Raw genomic sequence first — 17601 nt, 5'->3', positions numbered from 1 at the left:
CGATACACTGTGGCTCAAAGCAACGACGTTACTACACCGTAAAGTCTGTGCAAAACAAGAAATAATCCATGAAATAATCGGTCAGCGTTTGTTCGAAAAAAGCACCCGCACCAGCGCTTTTTTGTTCGAAAAAGTGGTGTTGTCGATCTTTTTGTTAAAATTGTTTGTGTCTGTATATTTTGATCTTTAAATGTAAAATTGAATAAGAAAAAACGTGTCACTGGTTCAACCTGCTCCCTGTGTGTGTGTGTGAGTGAGAGAGTGAAAGAATTCTGATCCAAGTCAGCGCCTCCGAAGCGCCGGTGAGGGTGCGGGCCTACGAAGGCGTCGGCGCTTGAGTCTTTCGGGCATCTTCCCGCATCCGAAAACCTATGTTTGTGCTTTAGAGAAGGTAAGAAACATTAAAACAGGGAAGTCTTAAAAGACCAACCCATAAGTGAAACCACTCCCACTTACCAGCAAACTTTCTTCCAAAGCTCAGTTGAACGTCTGGCAGCTGACAAGACAACAACGTCTGCCAAGAAGCACGTCTTCTTATGAACAAGAAATAGTTTCCACAGACACATGAACTCTCAGTCAAGTCACAGAAATTCAGAGAAAACAATCTTACACAGAGAATAGCAAAAAAACAAGAAATAATCCATGAAATAATCGGTCAGCGTTTGTTCGAAAAAAGCACCGGCGCTTGTGGTGTTTTCGATCTTTTTGTTAAAATTGTTGGTGTCTGTATATTTTGATCGTGTCACTGGCTCAACCGTGTGTGTGTTGTGTGTGTGTGTGTGTGTGTGTGATCGATCCAAGTCAGCCTCCGAAGCGCCGGTGAGGGTGCGGGCCTAAGAAGACGTCACCGCTTGAGTCTTTCGGGCATCTTCCCGCATCCGAAAACCTAAAAACAATTATGTTTTATAATCGACGGACATGGGAGACAATTCGAGATGACGAGAAAATGTTTGTGCTTTAGAGAAGGTAAGAAACATTAAAACAGGGAAGTCTTAAAAGACCAACCCATAAGTGAAACCACTCCCACTTACCAGCAAACTTTCTTCCAAAGCTCAGTTGAACGTCTGGCAGCTGACAAGACAACAACGTCTGCCAAGAAGCACGTCTTCTTATGACCAAGAAATAGTTTCCACAGACACATGAACTCTCAGTCAAGTCACAGAAATTCAGAGAAAACAATCTTACACAGAGAATACCACAAATGCATGCCAACTTTACAAGTACAGCAGCAAGAAAAATTCTCCAAAGATCAAAATATAAATAAAAACAAATAAATTATTTTAACAAAAAGACTGACAACATCACAACAACAGTATTTTACTAAAACACACCTTCAAGGATTGAGCCCAATCTTGGACACAACAGTGTAAACAGAGAAGTCGATCTGACGTCTCACAAGTCACATTTTCAACATGAAGGCTGAAGAAACCAAATCAAAACTACAGGCAGAGAAACACTTGGCAGACGTGTTGAGCGCATTGAACGCACCTGGCAGACGTTGTTGTCTTGTGGTGAAGTTAGTTTCATATTGGATATTCATCAGACATTCGCTCCAGCGAGTCATTGCCTGATACACACCCGAAGAGAGCTCACTGAAAGCAGCCGCTAGAACTGCCAAGAGTCACTGAAGCTCCAGACAAATTCAATCAATTTTGCTTTGACAAACGTTAACATATGAAAATCAATTTAAAAATGTTTTGAGAGGTGCATAGTAAAAAACAATGAATACATATTTAAAATATGATTTAGTTCTATGATCTCAGAGTGATTTTGATTGATTGTATCCAAACATCTGGGACTTTGAACATCAGGGAGAGAGATGGTGTCACTGTGCCACAGACGCCGCCTGCCACTCTACTAAAAGTCGTTTAGCCTTTCTGTGAGTCTCTCTCTCCCTCACACATGCACACTTAAAGGCAGAAGGGTAACACAGCTTTGTTCTGCTCCTGCTCTCAGCTGTGTAGCTACCTCGCCCAGTTTGAATGTTTACAGTTTACTCCAGTGTTCAGGTTGACTTCAGTGCCTATGTTTTTAGTAGAAGAGAATTGTATGGCGCTTTATTTTAATAAATGGACACAGCACTAAACTTTGTTGTTGGTTGTTACTTTTTACTACAACACAAATAAGATTTACTTTTGAGAAACAATCATGTAAATTCAAGTAGAATGTCCTTTTTTTCCCCCCGAAAATGAAGCGCACAAACTCGATAAATATAAATGATTTATTCTTGGGGGAGCCTTCATCATCGGCTGGTTCACCAAGGTAGGCATTTGTTCTGGTCCGGCGGGTTCCGTCAGTTGTTAAAAATACGGAAACTCATTCTGATGACGTGATCCAGAGGCTGTTCTCCTCTCTTAACAGAGTGTCGAGAGCAGCCAGTTCCGCGTTTGGTGTCCCGGTGTTTCGGGGCGGGAGTGCCATGGAACGGAGCTTCTCGGCGCGTCGTCCTGGGAACCTACGGGGTCGCGAAACTATCGCCCCTGATGACGAGACATTTGGGGACATGTTTGAAGATCAGGATCGCCATGGAACGGACGCACCAACATGGAACCTTTTACGCGCGGGTTTTCTCGCCGTTCCGAGACCAGACGAGGGCGAGGAGCTACCGCTCCTGCTGGTCAGGCAGCTGGAGAGATGCGTGCCTTCACTGAGACTGGAGCTCTGGAGGTGTGTGTGGAGATCCTCAGGGCGTTCGGACGCGCCGGTGCGGGTGACTTTTTCGAACAAACGCGTGCTTCCCAGCGAGACGTCGCTAGTCTCTCATGTGTTCGACGCTGACCGAACGCTCGTCCACAAAATAATCCCAAACAATGAACTCGATACACTGTGGCTCAAAGCAACGACGTTACTACACCGTAAAGTCTGTGCAAAACAAGAAATAATCCATGAAATAATCGGTCAGCGTTTGTTCGAAAAAAGCACCCGCACCAGCGCTTTTTTGTTCGAAAAAGTGGTGTTGTCGATCTTTTTGTTAAAATTGTTTGTGTCTGTATATTTTGATCTTTAAATGTAAAATTGAATAAGAAAAAACGTGTCACTGGTTCAACCTGCTCCCTGTGTGTGTGTGAGTGAGAGAGTGAACGAATTCTGATCCAAGTCAGCGCCTCCGAAGCGCCGGTGAGGGTGCGGGCCTACGAAGGCGTCGGCGCTTGAGTCTTTCGGACATCTTCCCGCATCCGAAAACCTATGTTTGTGCTTTAGAGAAGGTAAGAAACATTAAAACAGGGAAGTCTTAAAAGACCAACCCATAAGTGAAACCACTCCCACTCACCAGCAAACTTTCTTCCAAAGCTCAGTTGAACGTCTGGCAGCTGACAAGACAACAACGTCTGCCAAGAAGCACGTCTTCTTATGACCAAGAAATAGTTTCCACAGACACATGAACTCTCAGTCAAGTCACAGAAATTCAGAGAAAACAATCTTACACAGAGAATAGCAAAAAAACAAGAAATAATCCATGAAATAATCGGTCAGCGTTTGTTCGAAAAAAGCACCGGCGCTTGTGGTGTTTTCGATCTTTTTGTTAAAATTGTTGGTGTCTGTATATTTTGATCATGTCACTGGCTCAACCGTGTGTGTGTTGTGTGTGTGTGTGTGTGTGTGTGATCGATCCAAGTCAGCCTCCGAAGCGCCGGTGAGGGTGCGGGCCTAAGAAGACGTCACCGCTTGAGTCTTTCGGGCATCTTCCCGCATCCGAAAACCTAAAAACAATTATGTTTTATAATCGACGGACATGGGAGACAATTCGAGATGACGAGAAAATGTTTGTGCTTTAGAGAAGGTAAGAAACATTAAAACAGGGAAGTCTTAAAAGACCAACCCATAAGTGAAACCACTCCCACTTACCAGCAAACTTTCTTCCAAAGCTCAGTTGAACGTCTGGCAGCTGACAAGACAACAACGTCTGCCAAGAAGCACGTCTTCTTATGACCAAGAAATAGTTTCCACAGACACATGAACTCTCAGTCAAGTCACAGAAATTCAGAGAAAACAATCTTACACAGAGAATACCACAAATGCATGCCAACTTTACAAGTACAGCAGCAAGAAAAAATCTCCAAAGATCAAAATATAAATAAAAACAAATAAATCATTTTAACAAAAAGACTGACAACATCACAACAACAGTATTTTACTAAAACACACCTTCAAGGATTGAGCCCAATCTTGGACACAACAGTGTAAACAGAGAAGTCGATCTGACGTCTCACAAGTCACATTTTCAACATGAAGGCTGAAGAAACCAAATCAAAACTACAGGCAGAGAAACACTTGGCAGACGTGTTGAGCGCATTGAACGCACCTGGCAGACGTTGTTGTCTTGTGGTGAAGTTAGTTTCATATTGGATATTCATCAGACATTCGCTCCAGCGAGTCATTGCCTGATACACACCCGAAGAGAGCTCACTGAAAGCAGCCGCTAGAACTGCCAAGAGTCACTGAAGCTCCAGACAAATTCAATCAATTTTGCTTTGACAAACGTTAACATATGAAAATCAATTTAAAAATGTTTTGAGAGGTGCATAGTAAAAAACAATGAATACATATTTAAAATATGATTTAGTTCTATGATCTCAGAGTGATTTTGATTGATTGTATCCAAACATCTGGGACTTTGAACATCAGGGAGAGAGATGGTGTCACTGTGCCACAGACGCCGCCTGCCACTCTACTAAAAGTCGTTTAGCCTTTCTGTGAGTCTCTCTCTCCCTCACACATGCACACTTAAAGGCAGAAGGGTAACACAGCTTTGTTCTGCTCCTGCTCTCAGCTGTGTAGCTACCTCGCCCAGTTTGAATGTTTACAGTTTACTCCAGTGTTCAGGTTGACTTCAGTGCCTATGTTTTTAGTAGAAGAGAATTGTATGGCGCTTTATTTTAATAAATGGACACAGCACTAAACTTTGTTGTTGGTTGTTACTTTTTACTACAACACAAATAAGATTTACTTTTGAGAAACAATCATGTAAATTCAAGTAGAATGTCCTTTTTTTCCCCCCGAAAATGAAGCGCACAAACTCGATAAATATAAATGATTTATTCTTGGGGGAGCCTTCATCATCGGCTGGTTCACCAAGGTAGGCATTTGTTCTGGTCCGGCGGGTTCCGTCAGTTGTTAAAAATACGGAAACTCATTCTGATGACGTGATCCAGAGGCTGTTCTCCTCTCTTAACAGAGTGTCGAGAGCAGCCAGTTCCGCGTTTGGTGTCCCGGTGTTTCTGGGCGGGAGTGCCATGGAACGGAGCTTCTCGGCGCGTCGTCCTGGGAACCTACGGGGTCGCGAAACTATCGCCCCTGATGACGAGACATTTGGGGACATGTTTGAAGATCAGGATCGCCATGGAACGGACGCACCAACATGGAACCTTTTACGCGCGGGTTTTCTCGCCGTTCCGAGACCAGACGAGGGCGAGGAGCTACCGCTCCTGCTGGTCAGGCAGCTGGAGAGATGCGTGCCTTCACTGAGACTGGAGCTCTGGAGGTGTGTGTGGAGATCCTCAGGGCGTTCGGACGCGCCGGTGCGGGTGACTTTTTCGAACAAACGCGTGCTTCCCAGCGAGACGTCGCTAGTCTCTCATGTGTTCGACGCTGACCGAACGCTCGTCCACAAAATAATCCCAAACAATGAACTCGATACACTGTGGCTCAAAGCAACGACGTTACTACACCGTAAAGTCTGTGCAAAACAAGAAATAATCCATGAAATAATCGGTCAGCGTTTGTTCGAAAAAAGCACCCGCACCAGCGCTTTTTTGTTCGAAAAAGTGGTGTTGTCGATCTTTTTGTTAAAATTGTTTGTGTCTGTATATTTTGATCTTTAAATGTAAAATTGAATAAGAAAAAACGTGTCACTGGTTCAACCTGCTCCCTGTGTGTGTGTGAGTGAGAGAGTGAACGAATTCTGATCCAAGTCAGCGCCTCCGAAGCGCCGGTGAGGGTGCGGGCCTACGAAGGCGTCGGCGCTTGAGTCTTTCGGGCATCTTCCCGCATCCGAAAACCTATGTTTGTGCTTTAGAGAAGGTAAGAAACATTAAAACAGGGAAGTCTTAAAAGACCAACCCATAAGTGAAACCACTCCCACTCACCAGCAAACTTTCTTCCAAAGCTCAGTTGAACGTCTGGCAGCTGACAAGACAACAACGTCTGCCAAGAAGCACGTCTTCTTATGACCAAGAAATAGTTTCCACAGACACATGAACTCTCAGTCAAGTCACAGAAATTCAGAGAAAACAATCTTACACAGAGAATAGCAAAAAAACAAGAAATAATCCATGAAATAATCGGTCAGCGTTTGTTCGAAAAAAGCACCGGCGCTTGTGGTGTTTTCGATCTTTTTGTTAAAATTGTTGGTGTCTGTATATTTTGATCATGTCACTGGCTCAACCGTGTGTGTGTTGTGTGTGTGTGTGTGTGTGTGTGATCGATCCAAGTCAGCCTCCGAAGCGCCGGTGAGGGTGCGGGCCTAAGAAGACGTCACCGCTTGAGTCTTTCGGGCATCTTCCCGCATCCGAAAACCTAAAAACAATTATGTTTTATAATCGACGGACATGGGAGACAATTCGAGATGACGAGAAAATGTTTTTGCTTTAGAGAAGGTAAGAAACATTAAAACAGGGAAGTCTTAAAAGACCAACCCATAAGTGAAACCACTCCCACTTACCAGCAAACTTTCTTCCAAAGCTCAGTTGAACGTCTGGCAGCTGACAAGACAACAACGTCTGCCAAGAAGCACGTCTTCTTATGACCAAGAAATAGTTTCCACAGACACATGAACTCTCAGTCAAGTCACAGAAATTCAGAGAAAACAATCTTACACAGAGAATACCACAAATGCATGCCAACTTTACAAGTACAGCAGCAAGAACAATTCTCCAAAGATCAAAATATAAATAAAAACAAATAAATGATTTTAACAAAAAGACTGACAACATCACAACAACAGTATTTTACTAAAACACACCTTCAAGGATTGAGCCCAATCTTGGACACAACAGTGTAAACAGAGAAGTCGATCTGATGTCTCACAAGTCACATTTTCAACATGAAGGCTGAAGGAACCAAATCAAAACTACAGGCAGAGAAACACTTGGCAGACGTGTTGAGCGCATTGAACGCACCTGGCAGACGTTGTTGTCTTGTGGTGAAGTTAGTTTCATATTGGATATTCGTCAGACATTCGCTCCAGCGAGTCATTGCCTGATACACACCCGAAGAGAGCTCACTGAAAGCAGCCGCTAGAACTGCCAAGAGTCACTGAAGCTCCAGACAAATTCAATCAATTTTGCTTTGACAAACGTTAACATATGAAAATCAATTTAAAAATGTTTTGAGAGGTGCATAGTAAAAAACAATGAATACATATTTAAAATATGATTTAGTTCTATGATCTCAGAGTGATTTTGATTGATTGTATCCAAACATCTGGGACTTTGAACATCAGGGAGAGAGATGGTGTCACTGTGCCACAGACGCCGCCTGCCACTCTACTAAAAGTCGTTTAGCCTTTCTGTGAGTCTCTCTCTCCCTCACACATGCACACTTAAAGGCAGAAGGGTAACACAGCTTTGTTCTGCTCCTGCTCTCAGCTGTGTAGCTACCTCGCCCAGTTTGAATGTTTACAGTTTACTCCAGTGTTCAGGTTGACTTCAGTGCCTATGTTTTTAGTAGAAGAGAATTGTATGGCGCTTTATTTTAATAAATGGACACAGCACTAAACTTTGTTGTTGGTTGTTACTTTTTACTACAACACAAATAAGATTTACTTTTGAGAAACAATCATGTAAATTCAAGTAGAATGTCCTTTTTTTCCCCCCGAAAATGAAGCGCACAAACTCGATAAATATAAATGATTTATTCTTGGGGGAGCCTTCATCATCGGCTGGTTCACCAAGGTAGGCATTTGTTCTGGTCCGGCGGGTTCCGTCAGTTGTTAAAAATACGGAAACTCATTCTGATGACGTGATCCAGAGGCTGTTCTCCTCTCTTAACAGAGTGTCGAGAGCAGCCAGTTCCGCGTTTGGTGTCCCGGTGTTTCTGGGCGGGAGTGCCATGGAACGGAGCTTCTCGGCGCGTCGTCCTGGGAACCTACGGGGTCGCGAAACTATCGCCCCTGATGACGAGACATTTGGGGACATGTTTGAAGATCAGGATCGCCATGGAACGGACGCACCAACATGGAACCTTTTACGCGCGGGTTTTCTCGCCGTTCCGAGACCAGACGAGGGCGAGGAGCTACCGCTCCTGCTGGTCAGGCAGCTGGAGAGATGCGTGCCTTCACTGAGACTGGAGCTCTGGAGGTGTGTGTGGAGATCCTCAGGGCGTTCGGACGCGCCGGTGCGGGTGACTTTTTCGAACAAACGCGTGCTTCCCAGCGAGACGTCGCGAGTCTCTCATGTGTTCGACGCTGACCGAACGCTCGTCCACAAAATAATCCCAAACAATGAACTCGATACACTGTGGCTCAAAGCAACGACGTTACTACACCGTAAAGTCTGTGCAAAACAAGAAATAATCCATGAAATAATCGGTCAGCGTTTGTTCGAAAAAAGCACCCGCACCAGCGCTTTTTTGTTCGAAAAAGTGGTGTTGTCGATCTTTTTGTTAAAATTGTTTGTGTCTGTATATTTTGATCTTTAAATGTAAAATTGAATAAGAAAAAACGTGTCACTGGTTCAACCTGCTCCCTGTGTGTGTGTGTGAGTGAGAGAGTGAAAGAATTCTGATCCAAGTCAGCGCCTCCGAAGCGCCGGTGAGGGTGCGGGCCTACGAAGGCGTCGGCGCTTGAGTCTTTCGGGCATCTTCCCGCATCCGAAAACCTATGTTTGTGCTTTAGAGAAGGTAAGAAACATTAAAACAGGGAAGTCTTAAAAGACCAACCCATAAGTGAAACCACTCCCACTTACCAGCAAACTTTCTTCCAAAGCTCAGTTGAACGTCTGGCAGCTGACAAGACAACAACGTCTGCCAAGAAGCACGTCTTCTTATGACCAAGAAATAGTTTCCACAGACACATGAACTCTCAGTCAAGTCACAGAAATTCAGAGAAAACAATCTTACACAGAGAATACCACAAATGAATGCCAACTTTACAAGTACAGCAGCAAGAAAAATTCTCCAAAGATCAAAATATAAATAAAAACAAATAAATTATTTTAACAAAAAGACTGACAACATCACAACAACAGTATTTTACTAAAACACACCTTCAAGGATTGAGCCCAATCTTGGACACAACAGTGTAAACAGAGAAGTCGATCTGACGTCTCACAAGTCACATTTTCAACATGAAGGCTGAAGAAACCAAATCAAAACTACAGGCAGAGAAACACTTGGCAGACGTTGTTGTCTTGTCAGCTGCCAGACGTTCAACTGAGCTGTGGAAAAACGTTTGCTGGTTGGTGGGAGTGGTTTCATTAATGGGTTGGTCTTTTAAGACTTCATAGAATTTCTAGTTTAATTATGTGTGTGAGAGTGAAAGCATTCTGATCCAAGTCAGCGCCTCCGACGCGCCGGTGAGGGTGCTGGCCTACGAAAGCGTCGGCGAGTTTTTCAAGGATCTTCCCGCGTCGAAAATCATTAAATGTCCTTGGGCGTTGTCACTTATATCTATAAATAATGAACCCGGACGAGTGAGACGATCAAGTGAAAGATGGAGAACATTAAGGTCATTATCTCTGATGCTCTCTATGATTTGTCGAAGGATGACCTGGACAGGTTCTGCCACAGGCTCAGGAACCGCAGAGAGGAGCCGAAGGTCAGACGTAGGCAGGTGGAGAACAAGACCTACCTGGAAATAAGTGACCTGCTGGTCTCCACCTTCACTGAGGCTGGAGCTCTGAAGGTGTGTGTGGAGATCCTCAGGGGGATCGGATGCAACAACGAAGCAGAGTCGCTGGGTAAGAACGCCCTTCTAAAATCTAAAATCTAAAATGAGCAATTGTAAACTTTTAGTTTAAATTCATGTTTTCATTTCAGTGTTCGTCGAATCTACTTGAACAAAAAAAAGTAACTTCCCGAAAATGTTACTTTCACTATCGAACACGTGGCTCTAAAACGTCGAATAATATAATAAAAAACGCTAAAATTATAAAATGTAAATAATTATTGATCTTTAAAATACACTTTATTTTTTCAATGAACAGATTCAAGATTTTATTTTTGTCCCTGTGGGGCAATTGGTTTTGCTGCAGTTAAGACAAAAACAGTGACGCCCCTCAAAAGATAAATAACATAAAATATAAAAACATATACTAAGATACTGTGGGACGAGCTATAGGTGAGTTGGTGGGTCTGTCTGTACTGTGTGGAGTAAGTATTGAGATGGAAGAGGTGATGAATGAGTCTTTGAAGCGGTTTGTTTGGCTGTTGTTTGTCTGAGAACCAGAGGGAAGAAGCTTGTAGTACTTGAGTACTATCTGACATGATGGATTTTGCTTTCCTTATTACCTGGTTGTTGTAAAGATCAGTGAGTGTTTGCTGTTGTGAAATAATCGTACTGCTCGTGATCCTGATGAGTGAGATTTTTTTGGTTTGAGGTCAGTGGATGCAAACCAGCAGATAAACAAGAAGGTTCAAACAGACTTGATAAAAGGTTTGTAAAACATACTCATAAGAGTCAACCTTCAGTTTTGCAAAAAGCTTCCTCAGGCGAAACAGTCACTGCTGGCATTCCTTTATTATGACGTCAGTGTTTTGTGTATCCTTCAGTTTGTTGTCAATAATATTTCTTCTTACAGGTTTTAATTACATCCTGCATAGAAAAAGACAGTGAATGTGTGAGTCACAGAGACTCGACAGACTTCTTTTTAAAAGAGCAGTTTCATTACTGAAGTCACGCAGTAAAGTGTATTGTGTCTGCCAGCGCCATATCTGAGGTGAAGCCCTCGAGCCTCACTTTTGGAAGATCAGGTCCGATGGCGGTCCAGTGTAGAGGGGTTGTTAAATCGAAGCATGAAAGTCCCTGGTGTATTGACGCCTGTCAATTAGTTCTGAAATTCTCCTTCTCTTTTTTCAGGACAACACTTTGTGGACAAACGCCAGGTATCGCTGGTCCAGAGAGTGACCAACATCCCCCCGATTTTGGACGAGCTCCTGGCAGCGGTTGACAAGTTCCGCCACTGGTCCCTGAACCGCAGAGAGGAGCCGCAGGTCAGACGTAGGCAGGTGGAGAACAAGACCTACCTGGAAATAAGTGACCTGATGGTCTCGACCTTCATTGAGACTGGAGCTCTGAAGGTGTGTGTGGAGATCCTCAGGGGGGTCGGATGCAACAACGAAGCAGAGTCACTGGGTAACATTCATCTTTGATCTAAGTCAGTGTTTGTCGAATCTACTTGAACAAAAATCAACAATTAACTTCCCGAATACTATAAAAAAAAAAAACGTTAAAATTATAAAATGTATTTATCTGTCGTATATCCGAGATACAACGAACAATAGTAAGTGAAAATGTGTATTTAAAATATATACATATTTTTTAAATAAGAAAATATGTTTTGAAATTGAAGCGTATCTGATTTAATATAACACTAATTTAGTTCTGAAATTCTCCTTCTCTTTCTTCAGGTCAACACAAACACCAGGTATCTTTCAGCCAGAGAGTGATCAACATGCCCCCGATTTCGGACGAATTTCTGGCAGCGGGTGTCGTCTATGTAGGACGTAAAATGACTTATGTATAAATAAACATATAAATACGTAACACAATGTATAAATGTAAAAATGTATAAATAAATGTAAGAATAAATTACTTTTTTTGTCAAAGAATGGATCCATTTTACGTATAAATAGACATTTTGTCATTTTGACTTTTATTTATACATATTGTCTTTTATTTATTTAGGGATTTTATACATTTTGACATTTTGTTGCCCGTATGTAAATAAAGTGGGCGGGTCGGACACCAGTCTAAGGCAGTGATTGGTTAAACTGGTTAAACTGGCGAAACAAACTTAAGCGATCGATGTCGATCTCAAAACATTCGCTCCTGCAGCAACTGGTCTAAAGCATCGACGCTGCACGAAGAGACGAAGAATCTCTTCTGGAATCTTAGCAAACAAACGTGATAAGTTGTCCGTGTTGTTCATGTGTATTCAAACCAACTATTTAGAAACTTCTGTTTCAGAGTCCTCATTCTGTCTTAAAAACAAACCTCACACATTGACACAAAGTCTCTAAAAACAAGTAGACAAATACACAACAACATCGTCGGCATACAATTAAATGTACATAGATGTAAATACACAAACATCTTGTTGTAACCAGTCCAGAGCTCTTGCTCATTCATTGTTTAAGTGAGATGTTTTCTGCACTTAATTGTAGTTAATTGCAGGTTGTACTGTTGTATTTTTACTTTTTTCTAACTGAACGTCGGTCCGTGAATATGTTCCTGACTTTTAACCAGTCAGTGTTATAGGGTTGAACAGTTATTTAGTTCCCCCTAGTGTTAGAACATTGAAATTGCAACAGTTTTTCCAGCAACAATATGAAACTATGTTTGTCGTTTTTTTGTTCCTACATGATTCACAAAGTACTCTCAGAATTTCCCCCATTACAGAAATGAATGCAACCGTCGTCTCTAGCTGATAAAGCAGTGTTAATTCATGTAGTGAATGTAGTTAAAATAAAATTACTTTTACTGTTAATACAATCACTTAAACAACTAATCGTACAACTAACAACACTGGTATTGCTAATATTAATATAAAGGTAAATGTTACAGCTAACACCACAGCAATGGAAACTATTATACACACTTTATTATTTCAATGTTATGATATTAAAAACATGATAATTTAACTATGCGTTCCTTAAACTGCGGAGCACATAGTGACTGCTGCCATCTAGCGGAAGTTTAAGTGCAACACAAAAAATAACTTTTTTCATTAAGTATTTACATGTAAATTGTAAATCCAAAATCGATTTTTTTTTTAAACACACTTTTTCGAAATATAAACCATGAAAATACGATTGTAGGAAGTGAAATATGATTTGAAAGCAAAAAAATAAATATCGGTACAGTATCGTGAAAAATGAACATTGCAATAGTAATTCACAATAATATGATCAACTTTAAATCAATGATGAATTTAACCACATTCTTTTTGAAACGATTTAAAAAATATATATAATTATTATTGTATTAGTAGTAGTAACGTTGTTGCTGCGAGTCACAGTGTATCAAGTTCATTGTTTGTTGGTGGACGAAGGTGGAAGTGGGCGTGTCCACACTTACTTCCCGGACGAGATAAAGTGAGACGATCAGGTGAAAGATGGCGAGCGTTAAGATCGCCATCTCTAGAGCTCTGGAGGATTTGTCGAAGGATGACCTGGACAAGTTCTGCCACTGGCTACTGAACCGCCAAGGGCCGCCGCAGGTCAGACGTAGGCAGGTGGAGAACAAGAACTACCTGGAAATAAGTGACCTGCTGGTCTCCACATTCACTGAGGCTGGAGCTCTGAAGGTGTGTGTGGAGATCCTCAGGGAGATCGGATGCAACAACGAAGCAGAGTCACTGGGTAACATTCATCTTTGATCTGTCAGTGTTTGTCGAATCTACTTGAACAAAAATCACTTCCCGAAAATTTTACTTTCACTATCGAACACATGGCTCTAAAACGTCAAATACTGTTAAAAAAAGGATTTATCTGTCGTATATTCAAGATACAACGAACAATAGTGAACTAAAAAAGTGTATTTATAATATTCATATATACATAAAAAAAAAAAAGGAAATATGTTTTTAAATGGAAACGTATCTGATTGAATATAATAATAACACGATTTTGTTTGTTATGTATTATTTTTAATATAGGAGAAACTATATATTTTGATAATTTACAGTATATCATTATTTTTCGTTTGTTTAAATTGATATATGCTTTAAGTGTGTATTTATAACGGTACCGTTTATACCTTAATATGTTGTAGTTACTATGTCATTATATGTTATTATTTAACTTACAAAGATAATCTGAAAACACAAACTCGCCAATAAAATAATATAAGTAAAGTAACGTTAAATGTTTAGAATTGCAGTTTTTTTAATCTTGTTTACAAATAATTAAATGATCAGAATTTCACGGTTTGAAAGAATAACTACAGTTTTTACTAAGCGTCCAAATTTAATTTGTTCTGAACACATCTCTATACATTTATTTACAGTCAATATGAATTGATCTAAACAAGAAACAAGATGCTATTTTTACTTCTTTCAAATAAATGTTATTGTGATTTAATTATTTTGCATCATCAGCTTGTGTTTCAGTTAAGATGCTTCCATCAGGAGCGTGTGCTACTGCAGATCGTGAGTTGAATAGAAAGAATAATGATAGTCTAAAGTGCTTCAATTAATCTTAGTTCTGAAATTCTCCTACTCTTTCTTCAGGTCAACACTTTGTGGACAAACACCGACTGCATCTGACCCGGAGAGTGACCAACATCCCCCCGATTTTGGACGAGCTCCTGGACAGACATGTCATCCAGCAAGAGCGTTACAACGAAATCATGGCCGTTCCGACCAGTGAGGCGAGGATGAGGAAGATCTACTCCACTGCCCTCTGTTCCGGCGGCGACGAAGCCAAAAATATCTTCTTGGAGATCCTGGAGAAAAACGAGGAGTACCTCATCGCCGACTTGAGGAAATAGTTCGAAACCAACAAATCATTTAATTTCTCGATGAAACATTTTTTATAAATGTGTAGCTTTTTCTTGAACTACTTGTGTCTGTGGAAACCATTCATTTTCTTTCTGTATATGTATTTATAGAGTACAAAAAGTAGAATATAGAAGTGAGTATTCATGAAGCTAAACATTTGTCAACCTCCCACTGGTCCACTCAGGCAATATCTTGAACACAATAGTTTATAATGGGCGTTCAAAGTGATCATTGATGGCGGTAAAGTATAATAATACTGTAATTATCTCAACTGAAGATGCCGAACGACTGTTAAAATAATTAAATTATTCAAGTGAATATTAGATCGTTTAGATGTATGTGTTAATTCCTATAATTTATATATGCAACGCGTTGCTTCCTGATTCACACTCCATACCAGTAGGAGGCGGTATTGCACCACAACACATCACCTTTCGCTCTGAGGCAGATGCGCTGGCGGACAGGTGAGCTATTTGGCGCCAATTTAATTTCCTGGTATCAGGAACGGAGCCAGACAACGCAATGAAACGTAGACGACATGTTGGAGTTGGTCGAGTAGCAAGGTAAGTTAAAATGATTTCATTGTGTGGTCCGTGTACCTTCCATTTATTCTGTATTGCGTGCGTAAGTTTCATGGCTGGTGACGTCATATTTATTGGAACTTTATAGCGTTTCTTATCTTATTTATGCCCATGTATCCAACAACATATTAAAAGGTATCATCAACATCCTTCTTCATATCAGCATCCTTCATATCAGCATCCTTCCTGTGTCTAAATAACATTTACTGTAAACAAAAGTGTACAACACACATTTAATTTTAAGTTGAATGAAGTAAACACGCGACGAATATCCGACCTTTGTTTACTTCATTAGTATTTTATTCACAAAGCTATTGTGAAATGGATCATAGCTAAATGTTTGGACAAAGAATAATTTAATCTAAATATTAACTTTGACTAACTGTTTGATACAAACAAGTTATTTAGTTGAAAATAAACGAAAAATAATTAGCTTCATTAGTTATTCCTAAAATAGCATTTGATGATGTACAACATATTATGTTTTATCAACGCTCGTAGTTAATTCATTTTCATTTAAGTTCATTTTCTATATACATTACTACCATCTAGTGGCCTTTGAGTATAACTACATCGATTATTCTAACCTATAAAAATCAACATTTTTATAGGTTATATAATACAGAATAGTCCAACTATAGTACAATTACTGTATGCAGACATGAAAACAGACATATTTAGTGTGTACAAGAACACAATCACATTTATTTATATTAACACATCATCATAATAAATAAAACAACTTCTGTAAATAAACAACTGTCTTGGTTCTAATGTTTTGCAACATTGTATCCTCCAATTTTCCATGGGCAGGAAGACGAGGGATGAGAGGCTTCGATGCCCAGTGTTGATGCCTAACAGAAGAGTGGATAATATGCATTTAATTAGACAAACCTCAAAAACAAACCAAGGATTGATGCAACTAACATACTTTTTAATACGCGCAAAAGGCAAAATCCTGGATGTGGGTCATCAGAATAAATTCCCCGCAACTCTCCTTGTTTTCCTTTCCCCGCTTATCCTGTACGTGAGTCTTCACAAGAGTCTTCATATTTCTAAAATTATTTTCTCTGTCTCTCCAGGAATCCGTGCAAAGCCGAAAAAAGACAATTTGCCGATTATATCCCATGTTAAGTTGGTAACAGGTAACTCCACTGCTCACTGAACTTGACGAGAGATCAATCTCCTAAACGTCATATTGTAATATGACATTTGGAAATTAACATGTATCTACTAACTGAAATAGTAACTGAGTAGTAATGAATAAAAACAGAATCTTATTTATAAATTGAATAAACATCTTCTTTTTTTATTTAAGCTTTTATGTGTATAGTTGCATTCTTTTAAAGAATAGCAATTAAAATAGATAGATTGATAGAGGAAAATATTGTATAAATCACAAACAAAATAAAGTTACATTAATTAACGTTCCATATAAAACAAATTACTTTTGAATACAGAACCCTTAGTCAAAATCACCACTTCAAGTCTATTCTATTGTATTCATTATGTTTGACGATATAATAATGATAATAATAATAATAACTAATAAAACCAAAAACTCATCATACCTGAAAATACAAATGAAGTTAACAACGTTTTGTTTACTTCATGACAGCACGTAAATATGTTTTAAATCATTGTTGGATTACTTTGACTCTCCACGGTAAAGAGTTTCAAAACACTCGCTGCCCTGATCCTGTACTGACAAGGGGGACAGAAAATGTACCTACACCGGGTTATATCTAGCGATCTAGATTTTATTTCCTTCTTATTATTGAACAAAGCAACGTAATTTGTTAAATAATGTAATTTACTGAAGGTGAAAATTAAATGTGTGTTGCTCATGTCTCTTTTGTTAACAGTAAATATTCTTTATACACAGGAATGATGCTGATATGAAGAAGGATGTTGATGTTAAGTATTACCATGTTGTTGGATACATAAAGGCATAAATAAGATGCGCTGTAAAGTTCTAATATAAATGACTCCACAAGAGTCATTACATCACCAGCCATGAACTTATCGCACGACACTGTACCTTCACTTCCTGTTACACGAATAATCTGCGCAGACTGAAGATGTGCACAATTAAAATGGAAATATAGAAATTCAAGGCCTTTTTTCGAAAGTGTATTGGTTTTTAAAAAAGATCCTCTTACATTAAATTTCCAGTTTTAGTTTCAAAAATCAACCGCAACAGAGTTTGAACCAAAACATTTGGTCATCTTGTCCTGATAAATGATGAATGGTATGTATCTTTATAACTCCTTAACTACAATTCCGATGGACACCGCATTTATGTAACTTATGAAGGACCTCCTTATCATGTTCTACACTTGTTAGTTTTTCAAATTCACCTT

At 40.0% G+C, this 17601-nt stretch overlaps 1 protein-coding gene across 1 annotated transcript; it reads left to right on the top strand.

The window, feature by feature from the left end:
- The first annotated feature begins 9434 nt into the window (after nt 1–9434).
- LOC148062431 (uncharacterized) lies at nt 9435–14715 on the top strand. The gene is made up of 6 exons (XM_087779102.1): nt 9435–9896; nt 11015–11290; nt 11566–11654; nt 13272–13518; nt 14256–14306; nt 14388–14715. Exons 1-6 carry the CDS (start codon nt 9650–9652, stop codon nt 14645–14647), a joined length of 1170 nt encoding a protein of 389 aa, XP_087635228.1. The 5' UTR covers nt 9435–9649; the 3' UTR covers nt 14648–14715.
- Nucleotides 14716–17601: the final 2886 nt, after the last annotated feature.

This window comes from Callionymus lyra, chromosome 17 (assembly GCF_982586985.1).
Source record: "Callionymus lyra chromosome 17, fCalLyr1.hap1.1, whole genome shotgun sequence".
In the NCBI taxonomy this organism is placed as follows: Eukaryota; Metazoa; Chordata; class Actinopteri; order Syngnathiformes; family Callionymidae; genus Callionymus; species Callionymus lyra.
Note: the sequence above shows the minus strand (reverse complement) of the source record. Positions and strands in the feature narration are given on the sequence as shown.